Genomic DNA, 27,212 nt, shown 5'->3' with positions numbered 1-27,212 from the left:
AGGGGCTGACCCTGATCAGGAGGTGAGCAAAACCTGCTATTAACTTGTACGCTTTATAGAAATCAAGAATCTCAAAAGCGTTGGCAGTTATTAAAAATCTCACGTTAAACTGAATTATTGTTGCACCTAAAATCAGCATTAGCACAGAATTTGTCGGGGTTCTCCAGGTTATCTGACAGCGTTAATGCCCTTTCCAAACTCCAGAGTTGTGAGGCAGAGTTTGTCCAACGGGCTGTTTCCGTAATGAGTAGAACGCCGACGGCTTGTTAACTCTTCTTCATTAAAAAGCTCTTAGTTGACGGGTGGCTCATGGTGACAATATATTCAGGTGATACCTGGCTTTGAAAATTCAGCTCACTGCAGAAGGAAAGCCGCACCATGTCAACTCAGGTTCTCACAGCTTCTTGATGTTTTTCAGTACTCAAAAGATGCAGGGGGAAAATGACAGCTACGTAAACACATTCCATTATGTTTTTATTAAGCCATACCTTCTAGAGCGTCGATTTATGCTCCCACCCTTGAGATAACCACTACATTTTGTCCCAGTTGGCTTGGTTATGCTCCGATTTCAGAAACCATCTGTTCGAACCAGCCATCGTTCAATTGGGCGCAAGTCTAAAAGCGGCACAGATGAGGTGCTACCATTCCCCAACTCATTTCTCGCATACGTATTGTAGCTTTTTCCATCCCACCATTCAAATGCATAAGGCGGGACTTCAAAAGGAACGCTTCTTCCTGGCGGAAGAGTTTCTGTAAACCTCGCCAGCTAATTTTTCAGTGTCTCAACTTTTTTTGTAGCCTGAATTATTGTTTTTAGTGACCTGAAAGTGCCGCCGATCTCCAAAGGGCATCACCACACAACCGCACTGATATTGCCAACTCCAAGCCTAAGATGCAGCGATGCCTGCAAGGAGGCAAAGGATTTTTATATCTTTTTTTTTTTTTTTTTTTTTTAATTAAACTACCACAGCAGAGTCTCAGCCTGCAGCTCTGATACGCGTGCCAGAACCTCGGCTAAATCTTTCACTTCATATGGCACAGGCTCCGTAATCGAATACTGGCAAATGAGTAAAACGAGATAATAACAGCTGTAATGGAAACATATTTTCCCAGCCTTTAGTGAAATAACATTCACCTTCTGAAAGAAAAGAAATGCAACAGTGCTTTACTTTCAAAGCCACTTCCTTTGCTTATAAAAATGTTAAGTTTTCCTCCCATCGGTTTACTGGAAGACAGGAAGGAAGATAAAATCGCAGATCTTAAAGAAATTTCAGTATCTAAACTCCTGGATGAACAACGTTCCCGGTTTTCTTATTTCAATTTCCCAAAAGTATGTCTATCACGCAGCTTTTCCCGTTCAAGCACGTACAGACATTTCAGATCTAATCCGTCCCGCGACGTACCTTCGGCTGTCTGGAATTCGTTAATAAACGGTTGAACCGAAAAAGCCCACAAGTCAGAGAGAGCCGTCTTAACTAAACCAACGTCTCTTTCGCATCATCTAACGCATCTTCTTCTCCAGGAAAAAGACACAACTGACCTTACAATAAACTTATTTATTTATTTATTTAAGAAATGAGAAGCTGAATCATAGGAATGGTGAAGCGTGAGGAGGCAGACCAGCTTTCAGAGACAAGAGATCCCTAGCAAGTTACGTATTCTCTACCAAGATGTAGCTAATTGCACCTAGCGATTAATTATTATCTCAGGGGTCTCTCTCTCTATGTGGATGGTGACGGTTACAAATCAGAAAAATAAAAATATTAGTTTAAGTACACATTACGCACTTGAATAATTTAAGGCGCTTTGAGTATTTAGGCCAACTAATCACAGAACGTCATGAAGGAGATGGGGAGGTCGGCACCACTTTTACCGGCATCGAGCTGGAACTGGGGCCGGAGATGCCCCCACCGTAATGTCATGACAAGTATGGCGTAACATCAAGATGGTGAAATGGCTACAAGAACAGAAAAAGCTTTCGTGCCATGAAAGCTTATGACCCAGGAGTAAAACATTCAGTGATTTCAAATCCAAACTAGTTTGCATGTATTTAAACCCAGAAAACGATGGCCTGACGGAGAAACCTGTGATAGAGTTGACTGGATTCAGAAGTGACCCCTTCACCGCGTCCCGTGTTCCCCAGAATGAATATTCTCTCCTTAGATCTACTCAGGGATGCGTAGGAGCCGAAATTATCCAGCGCCGGAGCAGGTGGGAAGGCTAATGTAGTTTGTGTTTGCGATACATAGCGGTAAAAGCTGTCTTAGGTTGGACAGGGAGGCTGCAGCCCAAAGGAGACGGAGTGCGTACCGACAGTCAAGACTCAGAGCGCCCTTGAGAAATGAATTTCGTTGGTATGAACTGGAGGAAGATGGAAAGAGCCCGCTGCAAAAAAAAAAGAAGCTCAGGAAATAAAAATAGGTTGAGGACTGCATTATGATTTAGGCATATCACAAAATAACAAATGTGTTACAATTCCAACGTATTTTTTAATATCGGTTGAATTGAAAGACTTCTTCCGGTCATTTTAATATTTGCATACGACAGTTTTGTAGTGGTTTCATATCGAAGACCGTTCTCAGAAAGCTGTGTTTCATATTTAGAAAGTTTCTTATTGCTGTTACATACACTGCCCAAACAAACGTGTATTTCTGAGTAACGTAAGGAGAGAAGACTGTGCCTGGTTAACAGCTTCATCGGAATACCAGATCCCGCTACAAGATCGCTCCGGACAGACGCAACTGAAAAGCTATTACATCCTTAAGGACCCTTCTGATTTTCGCTAATGGAAAAGCCAGGCTTCAACTATTCTACCTTTTGATAGCGATGGGAAAATTCCCAATTATTTTTCAGGGATGACTTTCATTTTATGCTGCTTGTTATATTTCGACGCCTTTTGCAAACTCCTCCTTGCAATTCCAGAGCTCGCAGGACACCAGCCACTCTCTTCTTTCCACCGGAACGTGGTTTTGCTTCGTTTTTAACCAGGGGAAGAATAAAGAAGACAAAGGGCTATGTCTGGCAAAACGCTTCACTATACGCTTCATTTTTACCACATCTTTAGGTGCAATCGACCTCAAATTAAACACATTAAAGTTTTTTGCTAAAGGATGGATTTAAATCCACGCCTAACTGCGTTGCTGAGTTTGGGCCAATATTAGCAAATACAGCAGCAACAGAGGGAGAGAAAACTACTGTAAAAATCGACCCTTACTTGAGCCAAAAAGCAAATGTCTTCTACAAACCCTTTCTGATCCTTAGCGGCCGCAGACGTCCGTGGGAGTCCTCCCACTCCATTCATGCATTTGACATACTGGACTGGCTGCCAGCTGACTTCTCCTGCGTCAATGAAGGATTTGTGAGAACTGAGGCAAAACTGCATAGTTCTCCATGAAAAAGGAGAGAATAAAAGTCTTTTGCCCAGCTGCGTGTTCCTCACAAATACAGCACTCGAAACGATAGGGTGTTTTTTTTAATTCATCCTGATTTTAAAATATAAAGTAACGGCAATGACAGGGTTCTAATCCAGGAGAGCACTTGAGTACTCGCTGAACTTCAGGCACGTGTAATCCCCGACGTCCCACTGGGCTATTCACATCCCGAACATTTCGGTACAAATCCCAGCTTGGAAACAACGCGTGCATGTCAGATTTATACTCATCAGCATGAATCCAAAAAAACAGAATCTCAAAAGCGCCTGGAAAACACAGCCTGGATTTTTTTTTAAAAAAGAAGAACGAACAAACTAACCAAAACAAAACCTAAGAAAACCCACACACACGCACAACCCCCGCGCAACAAAAAAAAAAAAAACCAAAACCAAAACCCAAAGGATTCGGGTTCAAAGAATTAAAGCTTTTACCGCAGTCTAGGTAATCCTAAAAACTAGAAAAATTGTCATGCCTTTTATTAAGACTTTATGAAGTCTTTCCTACTTTACTAAGACTGACTACTCTGAAAACAGAAAATGATAAGCCCATTGTTTAATAGGAAAGTTTCCCGTGCTGGAATTTGAGTGAAAGTCTCATTCAACCATTTCCTGAAAAAACAAGGATTCAGGATACATTCAAATGAACCACAGGATCACGCTTAGTTCTCCTGCACAACACACATTTGCCGAAGTCCCTTAAATACCGAGACGGAACCTAGATTTTCAGCAGAGGACTTAAATAACATTAAAGGAAGGAAAAGTATTTCTGGATCTGCCGGACACCATACTTTGAGATTTTGAGGTGCTAGTAACAACTTTAGAACTTGGCAGGCATTGAAATGGTTTCCATGGCAAGTTTCCATGGCTAATGATGTTCCTAAATAGAGAGGCAATAATGCTAGAGCACCTCTAGAAAAAATGAGGATGCCATTCCAAGCACATCTAGCCGAGTAACAACCAGCCCTAACAAAAATCTGGCCTGTAAGTGAAGCTTATGGCAGACCGTTGACAGATAATTGTAATCACTCGTTAATTTTTCATCCCCTTCTACCCCTTGTCTTATTGTCAAAGGGACTTTTTCCTAATAAAAGAAACGCACTAACACCATCGGCACTAAAGAAGCAAACAGCTTTACTCACCTAAACACCACTAACCCATTGCCCACTGATTCAAACTTAACTGGTACCATATACCGAAAAAAAAAAAATTGATTTGGCGCTCCTCTGCGATGGACCAAAAACAGATGCAACCGAAATGGGTGTTAGCGAAACGCGGCAGTTCTGAATTCAGTGCCAGTTCTGCCAAACAGACTCATCGTAAAGACCGTGCTCGTACAAGAAAGGTAAAATGGATACCGAAGTAGTAAGTGAAGACTTTTTAATTTTGCCCGTTGTGGAAAGAAACCAGGCTTCATTTTCGAGTTTGGGGTTGGTTGGGTTTTGGTTTTTTTTTTTTGGATTCGGGCAAATGGCATCATACCCAGCACGGGTAATTTCTCTCTTCACACTAATTTAGCCGGGGAGTTACACTTGAAGCACACCTAAACCACGCAAACCCCTTCTCTTCATTAACCCTGACATTTATTGTTTGCGTATTGGTCACCATATTAAACACCCCTTGTTTCCCCCTAATTCCCAGCTGAACACGGCCCGTAAACCAAAACTCCTGTAATCCCAGGCCTAAGTTTCAAACCATTCGGCTCCGGGCAGCAGAGAAGAACCCGTTTCATCTTGTTCCACCCGTATAAAAGCTTCTCCGCTAGTTCCAGCGGGTCACGCAGTCTCCCTGTGGCATCAAGTAATAATAACGAGGAAAAGGGATACTTCCTAAAACCACTTTGTCCCAATTTAAGTGCCTAAAATAGGCAGACTGAGCAGCCTGTCCCAGGTAGTCTGAAATACAACCGCATCTCCCGCGCCGCGAAGCAAAAATGGATCCTACGCTTCCAACAAGTGCAATTACGAAGGTAATTAAATATCCAAGTAGAGAGGGGGGCTAATGTCTAGCGAATGCGACAAACCCTGGACTTTTGTCATCTTGAGATGGCTTCGTTCCAACACATTAAAAATAAGTTTGGTTGTGGGTTGTTTTGGTTTGTTTTTTTTTAACGCTGCTGTTATTTCAAACATGAACTCGGTACCAAAGTTTGACTCCCCGTTTGACAAAGTTTTTTGGCATCATATAGGCAATCCAGGAGAGCCCTGATTTCTTCAACAAGGCAGGCCCGAAGCAGCAGGCCGCGTTTGGTTTTCGGTCAGAAAAGATTAGCTCATGCGAGTCAATTTTGCCCTTCGAGCTGGCCGAACACCAACTGAATCATTCCGAACCTTTTATCTGGTAGAAGATTCACGGAGTCGTCAGACTCCGCTTGACGTGGCACTCTTTTTTCGTAACCCAAGAAAAACTATATATAGTATATATAGTGTATAGCTAACGAAGTGTATATATAGTGTATAGCTAACTAATATATATAGTGTATAGCTAACTAATATATATAGTGTATAGCTAACGAAGTGTCGTGCTGGGTATGCATTCCTATTGATTTTGCTATATTCCTGTTTTTGGGGGGGAAAAAAAACCCCAACAATATACAATTTCTCCCTTCAGGACAAAACTTGACTGATATTTCTAATTTTTAATTTTTTTATTTTTTTTTTTTAAAACCTTTTTTAAGGAATCACGATAACAAATGCAATGAGAGACTGTAGACCTTCTTAGGGAAATACAGCAATTTTCCTTTGGAATCCTCCAAGCGCCGTAATGTCTGAATCAAGACCGATATTCTGAAGCGACTCTGCCCGTCCCCACCAGAGGCGCGTAAAGCCAAGATCTTGTGATTGAGTGTATCAAAGACCTTATCAAAGTGCCCGATCTCTGCCTGCTATGAAAAGCTCTGAAGGGGGGGGGAGGAAAATAAAATTAAAAAAAAAACCAAACAAAAAAACCCAAAGATCACATGCCGCTGGCTTTGGCTCGCTCCTGCCCCCTCCGAGACCTGACCTTACGCAGAAGGGCAGCTGGGAGACGGGGCGTTCAGAGGGAAGAACTGATTCAGAGTTTCCTTATTTACATCCCAGGGAACTTCCATACATTCGCCAACAGCTTCGGGCCGCTCGCCCTACGGAAAATACGCTAACGCCTGTAGAAATCCACATATTCCGCAATGGAAGCGGCCTGTCCCTCCCCCTGACTTCACATTTCCCCTCAGAAATGCTGGAGCTTATCTGTTCGTTCGACCAAAAACTTGGTGGGAGGAAAAAAAAAAAAAAAAAAAGAAAAGGAATCTTTTAATTTCGTGGTTTAGCTCGAAGAAAGTTTTATTTGTGAAGAACTGGTCCAACTGCGTCATCGGGGAAATAAGCAGTAGAACTGCTCAGGAAATTTCAGCCTCAAAATTTTCCTCCCAGAAACGTGCAAAACAGCATCCAAATTGTTTTCTAGGACGAAGCGGAGCTTCTCGGGAGCTGCTGCTGGGAGGGAATCCCGTCTCTTCCCTTACAAAGGGCTGTAACTCAGCTCAGCTACCTCTCCTACAACGCGCTGCATAATATGGAACAATTCTATTTTAGATATTATATTTAGATTACATGAGAAAACATCATATTTGGGTATATTGGCACTAAAGGCTTTCTGATCTTCCTCTTCAGCCACAACTTTTGACACTACCTCCCCTTCATTGCCAATTTGGAATGAAATAACTATTTAACAACAAATTCTCCAAGCAGAGGAAGAAAAAACAAAAAAGAAGAAATAAAAAAAGGAGAAAAGAGGCACTTCATTTGCCATAGACATTGTACAGGTATTCATATCTCAATGGTTTTCCCCTGGTGTGCAGGGGAAATGCTGACATTGCTGTTATAATCACTTTCTGCGCCCCTGACTCTCCGGCCCCGCAGTCACCGGTGTGACCCCTCGCGTGCGCCTGGTCCCCACTCGCCGTCACCCTCACCCATGTAAAGATCTGGGGGCTCTGGCTCTACTGCAAAACCAGAAAGTTATATCATGCACCCGACAGACAGCAGCTTAAAAAAAAAAAAAAAGGTTCCTGAGTTCAAGTTTTGAGAATGATGGATGCAGTCGTGTAAGTGAGGAGAATTGATTCCATCCATTCATTTGAAGGACTCGGTTCACCGACGGCGTCCTCTCTCCTAAACCTTTTGGAGGCTGACAGTGGTTCTGGGTGACTGCACAGCTTAGCGACAGCCGAGTTTTAATTGCAAGTCAGTCCCAAAAGCAAAAGCAAAGCTTGACCGTGGGCACGCTTAGCAGATCTCTTCATATGGCAGGCTACCAAGTAAGATTCAGGCTGAGCAAAGAGATCCTTCTCAAACCTAACGCGCACAACCCTGATCTTCCTTTTTCCCTTTGTCTTCTTCAGCCAAGACTTACCAGGGCATCCGGATCTTTACTTTCTTCACTGTTGTATCCATAATAGTCCGGGGTTTTATCCAAATCCTGTATGTTGCCTTGTGTCCCCAAGCCCTTATCGGAGTGACACGCCTGGCAAATGGGTGCGTTGCCCATATCACTTCTTCTGCTGGCTCCTACAAGGGGGATCGCCTTTGCGCCGCCGAGGGTGCCCGGCGTTCCCCACGGCCAGCCGATGATCCAGGGGGAGGATCCCGACCGCTCGTCCCAGACTCCCTTCCCCGAGCCGTCCTGCGTCCCGGAGAACCCGAAACCCCAGCAACTGCGGGCAGGAGTCGGTGACCATTTCCAATTCAGGCGCTGGGCTGGCTATTTTTACACCTACCAGGCCAGCTATGCATGTAAATGGCAGCGGGGTGGGGGAACGGCTTTCCAGCACGCAGCCGGCCTGCCGAGCACACAAAGTTAAAGTCCCACCGAGCGAAACGCTTCTCCACGCCAGGGTTATTGAATTACCCAGCTGCATGCCTTTTGAATATTTGCCTTTTTTTTTTTTTCTTCCTTCCCGCCACCGCAGCTCCGACCCGGCTGCGTTTGCGTCCAGCGCTACATTTCAGAGCACTGCTAATGCCTTCTTGAGTTTCTAACTCAAAAGCCAGATGATTCATTCAAGTTGCATCTATTTGATATTTACCAAAACACGACAAAACGTATGAATACAGATTTCATCGCCATTTCAATTCCTGTGATTCGTCCGGGGGGGTTGGAAGTAGATGATCTTTAAGGTCCCTTCCGACTCTAACCATTCTGTGATTCGCACGGTATTTCATGCTCCTGTAGATAATAAAGGTGATGAGCTTGCTTTGAGTTGATAGATCCCTGCGGTTTGATTTCAGAGGAGCTCAAATGTATCCAAAAAGGACAATCTCTGATGTTAGATCACTTCAGATCTCATCTACGTCCTGTCTGATTTTGGTTTGGGTTTTCATTGTCGGTTCGGGTTAGGGTTGTTGGGGTTTTTTTAGCTACGATTATTAAACGAAAAACCACCAAAGCAAAAAAAAAAAAAAAAAAACACCAAACAAAAACCCCACCAAACTTGAGAATAAGGATGTTCTCTCTAGGTTTGAGTTACTTATTGTGATTATACCCAGTTGGATTAAAAAAAAAAAAAAAAATATCATTTTGAGGATTGCATGTTGGAATCCCCCCATTATCCCAGAAGAGGCCCACTGCGGAATTAAAACACACAACAAAACCAATCAAAACCACCACCCCGCCCCCCCTCCACAAGTTAGCTGAGAAATAACTAGCAGTTTTCGAACGCTTCGGGAACAGCTGGAGGTAACGGGGACAGAGGCCCTCTCCGTAGGTAAGAGAGAGCCACAGAACACATCCCAACGCACACGCAACCCGTACGTGGAGCTGGGCAGGTATTTGAAAAATGAAGCCCTAAATTCCTCAGGTGCAGGGTGGTCCTCCAAGAAGTGTAGCGTCTCGCAAACATTTTTCTCTTTGGGGCTCCAAACCATTGCTGGTCCTGCCAAACGCGTCCGCAGGCCGTTGTCCACAGCGTCCTATCGATCTCCACCCAGTTACCCTCCGCAGCGGTGCCAGTGTAATCCCAGAGAGCAACCTCTCCCCAGCCCCCTTTTAACGATTATTGATCGGTATAGGGTTCTCTTTTCTGTTAATACTGTGAGGTGGATTTCAAACAGCCCTGTAATTTCTCCTTGACCGATGAACGCTCCAGGATGGGATCACTCGGCTCCTTTGAAAAGCTCTGATGTGTCACGAGTACAAATACATGCAGGATACACCCAGGCACAAAACAGTTACGTTCGCTGGCGCTTCGGCATATGTGAGATTACAGTCTTGTACGGAACGGAATGAAACCTGAACTACAAAACGTCCCCGACACCAACAATTTTGCCAGCAATCGGCAAACGCAAGAGATGGAATGTTTGGTCTTGCATTCAGCCAGCCGGAATTTCAAATACAAAATGACTAGTGAAAAAGTAAAGGCTTCACCTCGTGTTAAAATCAGACGTTATAAGAATAAAATACGACGTGCGCGCACATTAATTCTTAGCTATGGGCAGGTTCAGATGCGAGCTGAGCGTAATCCCAACCATTGCAACTGCATTTGACCTTTGGATGTGACAACACTGAGCGCGCTCACTGCCTCTAATGGACATCAATGATGTTTCAGAAATTCTCACGCAAGGCCAGCCTTCCCGTAATTAGCTGCCACTCATTTTCTTCACCTCTTCCAAGGCATTATCCTTCGACAGGAAGGCGTATATACATTGCTATAACTTCTTCATGTAAGATGGAATCCCACCAACCGCTTGACTCGACCCAAGTTCATACAACCAAGGTTCCAAACACAAAAACTGGAAATAAAAATCCTCGGATAGAGCTATTTAACGCGCAATGAACTTAGACGGGAGGGAAACAAGGAGTCAGCTCAAGGGGAAAGGGTGGCACAAAGCGAGTGGCATGCATTCCTTCAAAATAACGCTCGCAGAAAGCAACAATCTGTGCAGCCATCTGATGGAGAGGAACGGACAAGCTTTCTGCCAGGGCCTTGGAACAATATTACTGTTGTTTATCAAAACGGTTCAAAGTCATTAGGGCAAATTACTCAGAAAGCAAACACGCTCGTCTTTTGCCAAACTTGGTTCGGACGTCGCATTCTAACAAAGTATATGGTCTTATGGTGTAGGACTCAAAGCCTCCGTGGAGGAACGTGTTTGCAGCATCTTTGTATGTTCCTGCTGTTTGGGCTGCAACTCTGTCCCCCATCAGGCAGCGCCCCAGAAGCCAAAACACAAAAGGCGTTGTTTACAAGCTCAAATCTCATCCCAAAGCATCTCAGGCCTCCTCCTCTCTTCGGAGAAGTCAGCGCCCGCTCTCCGTCACGCTGCCAGAACTGCTCTGAAGCCCACCACCCTGCGTCTCTCCACGGGGGAGCAGAACCTTTTAAAGAACCTCCTTGTAGGTAATGCACCGTATCCACTCGTTTTCCCCACGCTTTAAATATACCCTTTGCTCCCCAGATGCTAAGCCCGAATGTTAATTACTCCCTTAGCTAAAAAAAACCTTCAGAAACACTTTAAAGCGCCTGGCAAGAAAGAGAGTAGAGTATCTCGCATACCACAGTGAAGCGTCGATGCCGGGACAGCAAACAGCTGAGACAGGACCCCAAAACGTTGATGCCATAGGAGAAACATGAGAAGACCCCAGTATCCCAGAAACCCACCGTTTTGCTCCAGTCTATGCCTTGCGCTCGTGTTTTATGAATACAAGCCCCACGCTTTTAATGGGGAAAAAAAAAAAAGTCCCGCTGTGCTTCATTTTGAGTGTTTAAGTTTGACACATTACGTGGGGTAGGTGCAAACCGATTTATTCCTCGGTTTTCCGAGGTATTTATTGGTTTTCCAATATTATCCAATTTATATTCCGAGGTACTTATTGGTTTTCCCCAAAGCTAGCCTTGGGAAGTGGCAGCGTTAACTGTGTCAGGATTTTCCATCTTTAAGAGAAATATTCTGATAACGTGCTTGTCAGAAACCCCATTCTTCCCATTCCCAGGGCCTTCAAACCTTAGTTATCCACACGTCCGACCTTCTTTCTTCTTGGCCAAGAAAACTTCAGAGTTTGAGTTTTCACATCATCGAATTCTGCCTGACACGGAGAAAACGGGGCACAAATCGAACTGCGGTTCTATTTAGAGCAACCAAAGCTCTGCCCTAAGTTTATCTGTTCACAGTTGTCATGATGCTACTCTCTGCTTCCCCATGATTTCAGAACAGCCCTCTTCCTCCTGGCGTCATTCCGACGCCACGCGGTGGCTCGTTATAACTCTTTCATTAGCTATTGCCTGAGGGGAGAGGATTCCATCCCTGCAAGGGGAATTTTCTCTCGGCGACTTTCGCACTTTTGTAACCCCTCCCCCAAATAACGCAAAGCGATCAGAATCGACCAAAAAATGCAGACCAGCAAGCTCCAAATCCTCGGTAAAGACCATTACGGGTATAAAAAAAAATAGAAGCATACGAAGACTCCTGGCAGCTGCCTCCTCCTAGTTCAAAATCCTTCACCAGGCTTTGGGAAACACCCTGCTTCCACCACCTGAACTCAGCGGTGATGATTATCAGCCTCTCGGCAACGCAAAGCCAGTAAGTACAGGACACAACAGACAAAGCCCTCGGAAAACTTCCGGGAATCGCGTCTTGCACGAGCTTTTCCCATTGAGTGCAGCAAAACGGAACTTCAAATCGCGCGCTTTCAGCCGTTACAGCCGGTACCTTCGCAGGAGTCGTATTCTGTTACAGTTTTTTTTATACTTCTTTGAAAAGTTTTCCTCATCGTGACATTTAGAATGGGTACAGCTGTGGATAAAATTAAATACAGTATACCTTGGCCAGGATGCCCCCACATTTTTTTTTTTTTTTTGACAGAAGGGACGTCTGCCATTTATTTAATGCCTGTTCTCAACAGCATCAGACATTTTATAACTATCTTTCTCAGATATGCACCTGGTTTGGTTTAAATGTCAGCATGAGACAACTTCTGACAAAAAAACCTGCCGGCTCCTTCGGCCAGCAAAAACCAGCCGGGATTTGTGATGCTGGTTACGGTCTGGCTTATTTGCAGTTTGCCACGTCTAAAAATATCGAACCTAGTCAAAGGATGAAATACAGGCGTAACACACTCGGAAAGGCCCGTAAATGAAAATCTGAAAACAAACGCCAAAGGTAAACACAGGCGGTATTGCCCGAGACCATATAAAACACTACGTGAAGAAATAAGAAGTCTTACCATCCAAAAGATGAAAGCTAAAGAGAAAATAACGTCGAAAGAAATGTTCTTGCACATGTGACATGGCACCTTTACCATACTTACACATGTATTATGTATATGTATGTATATACATATACACGTATATGTATAATACTTGACATGTATTATACATGTATAAGCCTACAGTGATTATAATACATCACCACCACCAAGAAATGACTCTCCTCATTACAGCTCTTCTTCCATCACCAGTTCCCGGTTTCGCTTTTCCCAGGATTCTTGCAGTAAATGGAGTCACCGCTAAATAACCTGACTTTCCTACTAGCGGCCACGAGAAAAACAGCGCAAAACCAAACCACCGATTCGCTGCCTCTCGCAAAGTCTCCACTAAGACCTCAAAGACTAATAAGCGAGAAGCAGCGAGACTGAAGCCGGAATCTAATCGCCAGGTGGAGACTTAATTTTACGGGATACCCTTCATCAGCCCAGGAACGGCAAAGCTTGAGTCTTCTAAGACGAACCACACGCCCAGGTACGCACCAACAAAAGCGACGTTGCTCGGCTGCTATGAAGAAACCTCCTTTACCCCTTTTTTTTTTGGCCGTTACTACTAAAGCTTCGTTTGTCGGCAGAGGTTTCAATTAGGCCCTAACGTAGCACAGGAGCTAAAATAACAATTCAGGAAGCAGCGGCAAAATATTCAGTGCTGCAAAATAAAAGGCAAAAGGGAAAAATGAAGAAGAGAGAGAGAAAGAGTTCCGAGTATCGCGACAAATCACCCCCTATATATTGTTAGTGACGTAAATCCCCAGCTTGATTATTGTCAGTTTTTTCCCCAAAGAGGTATTTCCCATTACGTTTTTATGGTTAAACACAGTAATTTTTTTAAAAAGTGACAACAGAGACTGTACTGGGACCTGTATATTCCTAGGAGATTTCCCAAACTTTGTAAAGTTTCCTAAATGCAAAGTCTTTCACTCTCAGGGATTCTTCTGTGGGAAGGTCAACTACAACATGGCTCACCTGTTTCTGGCAATTATTTTGGGTCACATTATAAACTCTGACGATTTATGCCTTTATATAACCTACGTCTCCTTTACATTTTACAATAATGACATTACTGCGATCAATATTTCCCCGAAATTCAGCCTTCTCTTTCTTCTGGTATCTACCGTACGTTGGTTACGCGGCCCATGACAAGTAATTCCCGAAACCCAGCAGCCTTTACCGAGAAGCAGCTGTCTACTACAGCAAATCCCTTCCAGCTTCAATAATTTGAGTCCTATCAATTGCAAAAATCCATTTTGAGCCATTTTGAAGAGGACCAATCATTTCGCTGGGCTTTAGATGGTGACTCATGCGACGCGTTAAGCGTAACGCTCCTCTCCGGCCAAGGACAAAGAGCTCTCAATCCCAGTAGTACCATAGGTTTTCGTATCCCTACGAGAACGAGCGAACAGATAACCTGGTTATTAACCACCCCAGCCACAGATCCTGCAGGGCCGAAGGGGCACAGGCGGGACAGAATTGGGCAAAGATTGCTTCCCCGATAGGGACGTTCAACAAAGAAGCATATAAGGTATGCAATTTAAGAAATAAGATATATAATCTGTTATTCTGAAATAATTACGGCCCCCTGGTGAATTTACAAGGGCCTTCCTCCACACACAAGCCACCTGAGCCTCCAAGCATTCCATGGATAAAACACATGGAACAAAAAAAAAAAAAAAAAAAAAAAAACAAAACCAAAAACATTCAGAAACAAAACAAAACTCAAAGTGTGGATAATTCAAATGCAAACATAAAGTCTACTGCCTGATATATCCTTCATGTACCGCTTAGAGTGTGAGCAGCTGCAAAAGGTCACCTTTTTATTCCAGTGTTCCTACTGTTTAAATAAGTAATCTATGCAAATACAGTATTAATTAACCATTAGTGGTTTGATTTCCTGTAATTCAGAACATACCCGTTTATTTCATGCGTGTTTTCCTACCTGTTCACAGAGGGGTATAAAAGGTCTCAGGCGAATTCTGAGGTAATCAGGAGAAAAGGTCATTTCCCTTCGACGGGGGAATTCCCTGGGATTTCCCCTGGGAAATGAAATGTATGCGTTAACATCAAACACTGAATAAGAGGCAGGAACTATCACAAGGATTGTTGACTGATCACAAAATCAGCAAAGTTTATGGCTGACTTTAAAAGCCCGGGTGGAGCCAGCGGAAGGAGAAGCATTCCATATAATTTTATCGGCCGGTCTTAATCAATTTAAGTTGCTGACCATCATTTTCTCCAGCCAGGGTAAGACGACCTGCAGGACTGCAGGGGCACTTCTTCCGCTGGAATCCAAGCGTGACCGTGAATTATGAAATTAATACCCGGATTGATTTCAACTCCAGTGCAGACCCACGTCCTTCTTGTGGCCTCGTACCTTTGCCAGCCTTGTTTTGCCCGCCGAAGGAAGTACTTTTCATGCGTAGCAATGTTCGTATTTGCTGATACGTATGGAAAAGGAGTTGTAAGATGACAGCGGTTCACTAAACTAAAGCCGCGCACGCATACGCTGTTCAGCATGAACGCGGTGCGTGCGGGAAACGGTGGAGAGCCACAGCCGCCAATGCGTTTCACCACCAGAGAGGACAATCAGACGAAGTGAGTCGCGCGAGCCCAGCTTCGCTTTGATGAACGCTGTGGCGTCTGAGAAGCAGCAGCAGCAACCGAAGAGCAGGGACGCAGCAAAGCTTTCGCGGCACCAAAACACCAAGCTCAGAGTAAAGGGTTAAGGCGGCAGCTCAGACCCCCCCAAGCCAACATAACTAACGAGTATATTATCACTTCTTGTGCCCAAAACGGCTTGCTCTTTTTTTTTTTTTTTTTTTCATTTTCTTTTCAACAAGAGTAAACATTTTTTGAGGACTTCATGTTTTTACATCCCTCTGTGGCAGCAAGCTGTAAATTGGTACCTGTTTGCCTTGGGCAGTTCAGCCTAAATCTAAATCAAATACTGGCCCTTGATTAGCTCTAATTTCTGTTCCTTAACACAGATGGGATACTAATTCCGCCTTAAGCCATCTTGCAGGATTTCACGAAGCTATCTCGTTCAGAATTTGGAATAGCCAAGGCAGGCCCCAAATCCTCTTCTCCGAGATAATCACCCTATCTTCTCTTTTGGATACCGCAGCAGGAGATCACTGCCGACTCTCTGAAAAATCCCAGTCTCCTCAATCCCTGTTATCGAAATACAGAACGAAGACAAACAGTCCCGGTTACAGACCAGCTCCATAGGTACCTCTCCGGTGCCTTCCCCCTGGAAGCACCACGTTCTTATTCCCACCGCGGCAGGAGAAACGGTGCGCCGACCCTTTCCCCGCCTGCGTCTGAAGTTCTCGCTTCCCTCTGATTTCTTACAAATTTTGTACAACTTTCAAAGACAAAGCTTCCATATTTTCATGTCAATTGAGTTTTTCCAGGGAATGTGTATTTCGTATATAAAATATAAAAGATACCACGTCTCATATATACACATTACATCTACCATATACATGACAGAGTTTTCCACATGACGCATCTTTTGTTTTACTGTAGCTTAAAAGAATCAATTAATTCTATGCGGAACAGAAGGTAACAATGTTAAATACATAATTCTTCCTTTCCAAAAGGTCTTGCCGTTCACTGAAACGGACTTCATTCAGGCTAATGCCCAACATTTAGCGAAGTCTAAATGTTTTCTTGTCCAAATGTCAATTGTCCCTCAATTTTTTGTTCGTGCGGCGGTGGTATCTGCAACGCTGGTAACGGGAAGCGAGAGGTTCATCAATTATAATAAACCAGAGCAAAACAGCAATACGAAACAGAGACAAGGGTAACCGCTTTGCTCTGAGATGTAGGATCCTGTTGATGAGCTAATCTAACACGCGAGGAAAACACAGAGTGAAAATCGTTTAAGAAACGCTGCGTGTATATTAAATAGCACAGAACCTTACACGTGGAACACAAAGAAGTGCGGGTTCTGATAAATTCCCTCTTACTAAACATCGCTTTACACTGAAAACAACAGTACTGTTTTAAAACAGGTATTCTTTTTTTTCCGCCTTAAAATGTTACCTTATCGCAAAGCCTTGAATATTTTCGCACCGAAACGTCAAAGAGAAAAACCGCCCCGTAACTAACTTATCTCCCCGGGAGCGCTCGCCTCGGCAGGATGATGGAACCTACTTAAGAGTCGAACATCTGTAAAACGGCATGGCTGGGAATTCAAAGTTCTAGGGTCTCATCAAACCTTCTGCAGGACTGGGGAAATGTGTTTATTAGTAAAATGCTGGGCGGGGGGAAAAGAAGAAAAAAAAAAAAGGAGCATAATTTATTTGAGCATTAAAGACGCTTTGAAATCGTGCCTGGGTAAAACTATTTTAAATATCGCATGAAATTCCTGGGTAGAGAAGAATCCTCTTGTCTCAAAGGCAGCTACTTGTCTAGGCACACCACCTGGTAATGGAAAAGAAGTAGGTTGAAGCTTTCAATACCTAAGAAACGCTCCAAGAAATTGAAAACGGAATACAGAAAACACAGGTTTCAGTGCCACCTACCCGCTTCGGTATAAAAAAGAGCGGGCATCAGACGTAATGTATATGCAATATTTTTTTCCATTTCTATATTTGTCAATTAAAGAGGAAAAAAAAAAAAAAGAGCATATTCTTGGGGAATCCTCAAAGAATGATACAGTTTTGGTTAGCATCGTACCCCTGCTCCTAACTTTTAATCTCCCATAATGATTCATAGTTGCTGACGTACGTAATTACACAGGTTAAGTACATACCAGTAGTTCTTTTAGTCCGTGTTTGGTTTGGGGTTTTTTTGCGTCCTGTGCCTGCCTATTGTCTCAGGGCCCATTAAATCCATCTGGTATAACAAGTGTTCCTATTAATCCGCATAAAGAAACACTTTTATCTTGATTATTAAACTATTTGCTTTTAGTAAGTTGCTCTTTATGGTTAAACAAGAACCAAAAAAGTCTCTTGACTTCAATAAGTCGATAAGGCTCCCGGGCAGAAGAAAGGACATCCTTTTTGGAGCGAAACTCTAAAGGGCTTTTTTTTTTCCAACCTTTGGAGAAAGAGCGAGTCATGAAATGAAGTTATAAGCTATACTTCATCGCACGTCAACAAACAATATTTGAAGGCTTGGGTTTATATCACTCCCCACGTAACGTTTTGTCTCTCCCCGCACTGAAGTAGTTTGTAACAGATGATAAATAAAAGGTGACCACCTTCCAAAAGCAATTCTCTACGACCAAAAGTGTTTTACCACAGTACAATCAAGAATTTTGGTTTCTGTGCGTAAACAGCAATTTGCGCCCCACAGTAACATAAACCATCCAAACGAGAGACAAAATAGCCTGAGAAACCAATAAGCGTGCTATGTAACCGAATAAACTGCCGTTATTGCAACCATACGCACGCTTCTAAATAAACATTTTGAGATCTTGTGATTGAAAACGCATCTTCACAGAATTTATCGGCTAGACAGACACGCCACCCAGGGAAAAACCCAAACAACCTCCATACAATTAACAGAAACACCAAAGGCCATACTGAAAGGCCCCACCACCTGTAAACCAAGCCTCCATCAAAGAAATTCTGTGGTAACTCTGAATTACGCGTAAATTAAAAAATGGTGAGCGTGAGACTGGTTATGAACAACTGACAAAAAGAGAAAGGCAAATTTTTTGTGTACGGTAGTCTCTCAGAATTATTAAAAACAGTAGTGTCTATTAATTGAAGAGAGCCAAAGAAAGAACAATGACAAACCCGAGAATTTCATTTGCAGAGAAGTTCTACGGGTGCCATAAAACTTTCTTCGGTTGCCATTCATAATTCACGATGCTGTGACACGCACACCAACGGCGCACACGCGGTGACTCTTAAACGCGAGACAGAACATCCAAGGTTTTAAGAATGACTTTGCATTCTTACGAGCAACAAACACATAAGACAGACACCATCAAATCGCTCTTGGTTTTGTAGTTAAGGCATTCGCAAATTCAGGTAAGCATGCATTCAGGACAACACCTTTTACCAAAAAAACCACCCCACAGAACCCCTGCCACAACCCGAGAGTCTGAACTCCTAAGGAGGAGGAACTTAAGAGGCGCTCTGCAGTTCAGCAGCAGCACCTGGTAGATGGGATTCACGCAAAAAGCATCCTCATGGAGCACCAAAACCCCAGATGTCATTACTATGTTTAATACGATGAAGATTCATTAGGCGGATCCCTGTTGTTCAACCTCTATAGAGGTTTAAAGCCTCTACAGAAGGGCACTAGAAAACTGATATATTCTGCGATGGTCCCATTAAACGTACTTTCAAGGTTCTCCTTTGCTAGGGATCGCCTTGCTAAAAAAATTAATGGGTTTTGATGTACAGGTTTGTAAGTCGCGTTGCAAACGCCAGTTATCCCCTTCTCTGTCTCTTATCCCTAGAGATCCTGTTCCTTTTCCCAAACCCACGCCGACTGCACGCTCTCACTCTGCGTCCAACTATTTCTGTGTTTTCAGAAGCAGCAGGGTCTTTGCCCCTCAGGTAATTAACCACCTTCAAAGATCCAAAGGGCCCAAGAAAAGGAAAGGCCTTGATATGCACCGGCCAGTGTACAAACGACATTGTCTAGTCGCATTTTCCTCAGTTGGGATTCCTTATTTCCATTATTTGGGATTTAGAAGGAGGATGAACACTTGGGTTGCACGTACAGAACTCAAGGACTCATAGGACTGCAACTTCTGTAAGTGAAATTATATAGCATGAAGCATTCCTATTTCTTCCTCCTCCCCATCACGCTTATTCGATGAGGAGCTTTTGACTTTTTCTTTAGAACAATATATTTTTTCAGATCTCTGAATTGTATTGTTTGGTTTTTTGTTTGTTTTGGCTGTGATATTTTATTTTTTTTTTAAATTCAGCTAATTACCTAGCAAAAATCATGGCGCCGCCTGTATAAACACATTCACAGAGAGGCAATGTCGATGTGAAAAAGAAAGACTGTGTACAAAAACAGGGCCATAACGAAGTAGCAACCATTTACTCCTTTACGGCAACCATAAAGGAACAAACACCCGTCCTGTTGTAGTAGAAAAGATACAGCCTAAACTCTTGAACTACTTCTATACAGAAGGCTAACGCTTTAAGCCCGTACGTACACATTTCACGTAGATTTGACGGGGACCACGCTGTCCCCATTCAGAGGAAATCACTCACTTTGTTGACACCAAAGCGCCACAGCCGAATATCATATTTTCGAGATTTGCCAAAGGTGTACCTAATCAGACTCAATTAACTGGAAGAAGCACGTGCTTTGCAGCCTACGTTTAGGTTTTTGGTTTCGTTCTTTTTGCCACTGCTCATTCCTCACGAGAATTGCTGATTGCTGTTCTTGTTTGGCTTGATTCAACCTTAAACAAGAGTAAATATTAGGATTTAAAGTATTTGTCAGAGAGAGGAGTAACTGAACCAAAGCCCAGTTCTGGTCTTGGATTCGGGCAAAGCGCATTACTTCAAGTGAGGTTCCTTCAAAACCCAACTCACCTTGAAATCAACGTTTTTGTCCTTCGGATTTACTGGCGTTACCTTAGGTCAAACTGAAGTTGCAGATCTTAAAATAAATATTAAAAAAAAAAAAAAAAAAACAAAAAAAACCCCAAACTGTGCTACCTTTGCAGTGCAGTCCTTCAGGGGTCACGGCTGGGGTATAGTTTCATCAAATAGGACGGAACCAAAATCAGATGCTAGTAAACTCTTAACGTCAATTAAAATTAGCCAAAAACAAATATAAAAAAATCAAACATACAACAAACCACAGTGGGATTTACTGCCAACAAGAAACAGTAAAATTTCCAAAATGACCTTCCACAAAGCCCACGCTTTTCTCTCAAAATGAAAATCTCTTGTGGCAAAGAAAGCGCTAGTAGCATTTTAAATCCTATGTTACATTGTAATTGTAATATTTGGTCATTACCAAATCAATTACGTTACTGGATTACCCTGTGTATCCTACCGTGTCTTTGGGAATTGGGGAAACCCTTCACAGCGACCGCTTGCCCACTCACCCTAATGAAACCCCACGACTCAGGGCAGCATCGCTCGAATCGAGCAACACCAAGTGACGTCCCCTCATTGGCGTCCAGCGCTCTGCCATTTTGAAGCATCTTTTCAATCCGTATTAATTCTCCCCAGCCCCGATCTGTCGCTATTTCAGCTCGTTTATTCGGACTTCACAGCCCAGCGCCAAAGTTTGGCCCAGAGGCAACCACAAGAGGCAAAATAGGTCGCGAGCCTCCAGCAACCACTCCCTGCTCCCACGCCTTCTCTCGACGCTGCATTTCCAGCTTTTCTCTCCGACGGCATCTTTAAAACACCAAATGGGACAGAGAGACATAAAATTTCAACTACACGCAATGGAAAATGAGTATATTTCCAATTGGTTAAGTGCAGTTGTTAATAGGCAGGGTCAGAAATAGATTCTGATCCATCCGGCCCCGACTCCTGCCACCCCTCTCCTCTCAGACAGCAGCGCTTCTTCGTTCCATCAGCCCGAGCAGGGAAGTCCTCTGGAATTCTTTATCTAAGTACCTATCAACAAAACCAATATCGCTAAACTGCTCCTTAGCCTCCGCTAAAAAAATATAAGTTGGTATTGTGCTTTATAACGATGATGGGTTTTGCCAATGTTAGGCTGATGGTTGGACTCGATCTGAGAGGTCCCTTCCGACCTCAACAATTTTGTAATTTTCTAATGTTCTCTGCTACCTGAAATGACAATAAATTTAAAGAAAAAAAAAAATAGAAACCAAGATTCCCATCTCGCTTGAAGCAACGCCCTGTTTTGTGGAATACCGCATTAAATTTATTCTTTCCTATGAGACTTGTACCTTCGGGAAGTCAATCCAGATAATCTTTCAGAACAAAAGCAAAAGATGTTCTACACTTGAAACATCCACGACTATAAATCACTAGTAGAATAATTTACGTCAACGCTGATAAAGTGAAACCGCGGATGCGAATATTTCTACGCATTTTGACAAGTTCCCCATTTGCCAGATTTCTGGTAAAGCCGCTAATTTGCCCTAAGCAAAGTGTCTTGTAGAGGTTAATAACAATAAATACCCATAAATATTCTACCATAATCAAAATACTTGCCTTAATATTACTAATTGCATTGCAAAATAGAATAAGCGCGATTGTTTCCGTTTTACACGCACGGAAGGCAGACTTCAGCCCGGTTCAGATCTCGGCCTGAGGTCACGGAGGAGGTCACAGGGACTATGGTCCCCCCTTAAATTGGCATTTTACATTCAGCATGATTAAAAATAAAAGGGAAAAAAAAAAAAATTATATGGCAGGCTAAACAACAGCCAGTAAACCCCCCAGATAAGTAAAAGTATATATATTATGCAACGGTACTCTAAATCAAAGTGATTTTGTATACTAAAATCCTTGAAGAGGCTAATGTTTCCCAAGCAAAATGAGTATTAAGCGAAAGACTTCTGATCCTGCGTTAGAGTTCTGAAAAGTCCTACTGCATTCAAAGTGACAAAGGAAATTCCTTTTTTTTTTCTTTTTTTTTCTTTTTTTTTTAATTACTGCAAAGATGACTCATTTATGGGAGGATATCAACACCACAGCCACGGGAAGCAGCTGTCTGATTCAACGAATATTTGGCTATTCTTATCCATTCTCTATCAGCCTGCTCCAGCACCCACTGAAGCCAACCCCATCTTCGCCTTCGAACGGCGATGGGATGGGTTTATCCCTGGGCCAGGCGGGTCCTCTCGCTGTCGCTGCTCCGACTCCCTCTCGCGCTCAAGGACTGTCAAGGGCAAAAACGGAGGAAGGAAAACCCCGTGGGGCAGTTCCGTCACCGGCTCCTCTACAGCCCACAGCCTCGTTGGCCAACGTCAGGCAACCGCAGTCCTTCTGGAAGCAGCGAGGCCATCGACATTTCTGTTGATGTGGCATCTTCCCAACACAGGCTTTTTTTTTTTTTTTTTCTTTCTTTTTTTCCCCTCCCCCCGTTACATTACTATTTCTAAAAGCACATTTTAAATCAGAGATTTTCTCCCCTTTTTCTTAAGCTCCCTCCACAAGCTATATAGAGCAAAGTGAAGTCACATATTCATCACAAGGAACAACAAAGTATGAGGAAAACCTTCAATTTCTTAGTGCCGAATATTTTATGTGGAAGAGTAGGAGCAAACGCAAGAAAGCAAAGATGTAAAAATAATCAAAAATTGACAGCATGGCAGCCTGCCTGCCACTGAAGAAGCAATTCTTAAGTGTTTGGGAGGCGAGTTTTTCTTAGACTTGGAGTGAAAACGCTGCAAAGAGAAAACCAAAACTCCCTCTTCCCTGACTCTGAAAAGAAAAAGGCCACGGCTCACAATTTTGCAGGGCTACGCAATTGCTTTGGTGCACGAGAAACATGTTTCACCTTTCATAACGACAAACGCTAAGCCACTTTTTCCAAATCTCTGTCAAGCTTTCACTCTACATAGCAAAAATTCCGTTCGCGTAAAGGGCTGAACACCACCCTGACGGACGTATTTAACGTTATGCTCGCGGGACGGAAGCCTGCGCACCAATTTCTCAATTGCTTTTTTTGAAATGATTGAGATGCTTTTCCAACATTCCTCAGCTGGATGCTTCAACAATTCCATGGCTGCTTTAAAATGTTCACCTAAATTAGAAAAAAAACCCGAAAGGTATTGCTTAAAAATTAATTACAGGGGGTTTTCATATATATATATATATATATGAAATATATATATATATATATGAAAAATATATATATATATATATATAAGAATAACTCCTTGTGTGTCCGCTGCAGGATGGTTTCTACAGAAACATTCCACACGTGTGCCGAACAAAAACAACATACACCTCGCAAACCTTTGACCCTTCTTCCTGCTTAAATATCTTTCCACAGTGAAGATGCGCCTATTTTTAACGCTTCCATAAATATCCTCGGCAAAGCCGCAGATGCCCCAAAAGCGGTATTTAGGAAGCAAAGATTGTTGTTGATTCTCTGATCCTATTTCTCACTCCTAATAAGGGTCTCCCACCACAACAAAAACCCTGAGGGGGTTCAAGTACCAGCAAGTTTCTGTATGAATAATCTCAAGGACTTCAAAGATATAAGAGACTACGTCAAGAAGCCGTAAAGAGTCTATATAACTTGAGCGCACACAAAAATGAGCAAAAATGTTTATCACGTTTATCCCTCTGTATAAAGTATCCCAGGAGCTCACAACGGGAACAAGCACCTTGCCATTGTAGGGACTACATTGCTCTTAATTGCGCGTATGTATTATGAAGTAACAGGAGATGATAAGCTAAAACAGCTTAATAATAATAAGCTATATTTCAGATAGCCCTTTCTGAACTGCTTCGTAGAGACATCTAAGCAAACCCAGAGGTCCGTCCTTCTTCCAAAGGCCTTACGTTGACGGTACATGAACATCTCGAGTTCCTGGTCTTGGGAAAAGCCACCTTCATTTTATCCCTCGGAAAATTTCTCTCCAATTCCATTTGTGATTTTCAAGCTCTTTCTGCTTCTCTAATTATTTTAATTATTACCTTTAGAACCCTATAAAGTTTACAAATAAGCTCAGAACACCAAAGCTCTCCTCGTGCCAACCACGTGGCGATTTGAACGGGACGGGTCACAGAACTTCTCTAAGGAACACTTGGGTCCTCCAGGTGTATTTGCTCAACGTTATTTTCCACCATAATTAATCTCTCTCTCCACCCCAGAGCCATGTTACAGAAGTTGAGCAAACGTTCACAAATTACATGTGAAAACATAAAGCGCTAAGACGGTTACGTAACGCGAGGTGCATTATCTCCTGTTGGCAATCTCCTGGAAAAAAATCCTAAATCTCCCGAAATCATTAGCAAATCTTTCAGGGATTTCAATGAATTATCATTATACTCTATACTGTTGTAAAACCAAGCATTGTTTTATAACCTTTAATTACAGTTCCCTGTCTCTAAATTACCCCTGTCCACCTCAAACCCCTTTTCCAGAAGGGGGCCGCTTCCTCTCAAGCGTTTTGTTTTCGCGATATTAACTTCGCATATTCAAGTTGGTTTGACCAGCTACGTTGAAAAAGGATCAAATACCGCTCTCTGTGTTTCAGGCTTCCGGACCAACAATTGGTTACCGCGACTATGTAGAGACTGGAAAATAACGATGGATTATCGGTCAAAATAAAGAAATATGCACTGCTAAATCCACTCCCGTGACTTACAAAACGGCTGAACTGAGATAAACAGAAAACTGATGTTAATCAGCCTTTTCTACCACCTACGTATTCGTAAGCTGAAGCAATACCTTGGGTTCCTCCTAAGCTGCCCGTAGAGAATTTCCTTTCACTTCTCCATTTTAATGAAGTTCCCAAGCACCGGGCTCGGGTTTGCATCAGAGCACGGTACCAACGGTGACAAACGCACGCGGCGAGGACAAACCCTCCCCGGAACTCGCAGCTACGCAGGAGCCACAGCCCTCTATCAATGCCACGATACAAAAAAAAAAAAAAAAAAAAAAAAAACACCACCAAAAAAAACCACAACCACAGCAAAAAAACCATCTGCGCTCCCTCCCTAACGGCGTTTTCAGCAGCAACGCCACACCGCAGGCCCAGGGAGGATGACCGAACACCAAACCACATGGGTTAAGGGCAAGGATTCCTTCAAAATAAGGGGAAGATGGCCAAGTACGTACCTCTTTAAGGCCGGGAGAAGTCGTGCTGCAATGCAGAGCCCAGAGCCCAGCTCTGGGCACGGTTATTTATTATTTCTGATTTCACTTGTTTGGGAAACCTTTTATTTTATTTTTTTTTCAAGGCCTCCTCCTTCACCAGGGCTAATGCCACGCACTTCTTCAGGGAAGCAGCTCTATTAAAGTACGCGTTGCATATTAAAGTGCGCATCCGAGGGAAGAGAAGTTAGTAAATAAATCATGACCAACGAAGCGACTGAGTGGCGTTATCCACCTTTCAGACAACGCTGCAGCGGCTTTGGGTTGGCCTTGGGATAATCAAGAAAAGGAAATCAAATATGACCCGGGGAATTTTTTTTTTTATTTTTTGTTTAAAATCATCCTAAAAATAAATCCCGAGGCAGCGGCCGTTCGCCGAACTGGCCATTTGCCGAGCGGCACTGGGCTGAGGAGCACGGCCAGCGCGGGGGCGGTGTCAGGGGGCGAAGGCTGGCGGCTTCTTCACAAAACCCACAGCCGCAGCCCTTGGAATATTGCACCTATTTGATCTAGTTGCCACAGAGCCTCCAGGCGTCCGTCCATCCATCCCCCTGCAGAAAAATTCTGCTGCCGTACATCAGTTGCTGTTGCCCACTGACCAGTCAAAAATTACTACTTTTTTTATTTTAATTCACTTTTTTTTTTTTTTCCCCCCCCCTCTGCAGCAAATGCCGTTTTGCAAAATGATTCCATAATCATTAAAGGCAAGCCGGCTTTGCACGCAGCAGCTTGGCATGTCAACTTCAGGCTGACATCAGCGTTTTAAATTTCACTGAATTTCTCCTGCAAAGTCACGCCGCTCTGCCAAAATATATTCAAAATGCAGCTCTCCATACAGCTTCCCCCCCCCCCCCCCCCCCCCCATGAGCAACAGAAAAAGAAATAGGCAGCATCTGGAAAACGACTGGTGTTTTCTTTTGCTGTTACGTAAAGTTTTGGGTGTTTTGGTTTGGGTTTTGTGTTGTTGGGGTTTTTTTTTGTTTGTTTGTTTGTTTGTTTAATTTGGTGGAAGAATCTAAGTTTTACAACGAGACAGATCAACATTCTTATTTCGATAGCCTCTTTCCAACAGTGACTAACGAGTAACTGAGCGATTCAATCGGTGGAGACCTTGTGCAGAGGCTAAACCAGAGATAACTTACGCTGTCGCCTGACTTAACCCAGCGGAATTGAGTCTCCCTGGCCTGGAAACTTGGGCGACAGCAGCGATTCCCTTCCCCCGGGCAGCTCTGATGGCCAGTACCGCGTTCACCAGCAAAAATTAAGAATACTCGCTCAAAATAACTACTCCCTGACAGGCGACGGGTTCCGCTGGGTAAACCTGCCTCTTATCGCGACGGTATTATCAACGCGGCGAATGTCATTTCTTTCCCCTCTGCTGCTTTGGAGCCTTTAAAATAAAAATGAAGCAGGGGAGTAAGAGCGCTCGCCGCGGTCCAGCCGCTCCCGACTAAATCCTGGCCTGAGCAGCGAGGCACTAACTAGCTTTTAGCTGTTCCAAGTCTCCTTGTTGCGCTGTCAGCTTCGCTGGTTTTGCGCAGTGACGCGTCCCTGTTAGACAGCCTGACATAGCACAAGCCTGAAACAGTAAATAATTCAAAAACAAGCTTAAATTATTAAGCCTAAAACAGCCCGGAAAGGTTCGGAATTATGGTTCTATAGGCTGAAATCAATTTTCTGCCAGCCTGGGGAAATTAGAGCTACATCCATTGGGGGCGAACGCCGAGTTCTCAACACTGGCTTTATTTTACCTACAGAAATAAAAGCGAAGGCAGACCTCAACTAGCGGGGGAAAAAG

At 43.4% G+C, this 27,212-nt stretch overlaps 1 protein-coding gene across 16 annotated transcripts in view; it reads right to left on the bottom strand.

The window, feature by feature from the left end:
* Window positions 1-27,212, bottom strand: part of ANK2 (ankyrin 2) — a 334,684-nt gene that overhangs the window by 154,066 nt on the left and 153,406 nt on the right. For 4 of the 16 annotated variants that reach the window (XM_074588629.1, XM_074588631.1, XM_074588632.1 and 1 more), the window contains exon 1: window positions 7,820-8,036. The exons of 6 other annotated variants lie outside the window; for them this stretch is intronic. In XM_074588629.1, the coding sequence (XP_074444730.1) occupies window positions 7,820-7,954 (135 nt within the window). In that variant the 5' untranslated portion in view covers window positions 7,955-8,036. Of the gene's footprint in view, window positions 1-7,819; window positions 8,087-27,212 lie in introns of those variants that run through there. 6 more of the 16 variants (XM_074588634.1, XM_074588641.1, XM_074588626.1 and 3 more) reach the window with 5 other exon arrangements.

This window comes from Larus michahellis, chromosome 5 (assembly GCF_964199755.1).
Source record: "Larus michahellis chromosome 5, bLarMic1.1, whole genome shotgun sequence".
NCBI classification, from domain to species: Eukaryota; Metazoa; Chordata; class Aves; order Charadriiformes; family Laridae; genus Larus; species Larus michahellis.
The sequence above is the reverse complement of the archived record's forward strand: the minus strand, read 5'-3'. Positions and strand labels throughout refer to the sequence as shown.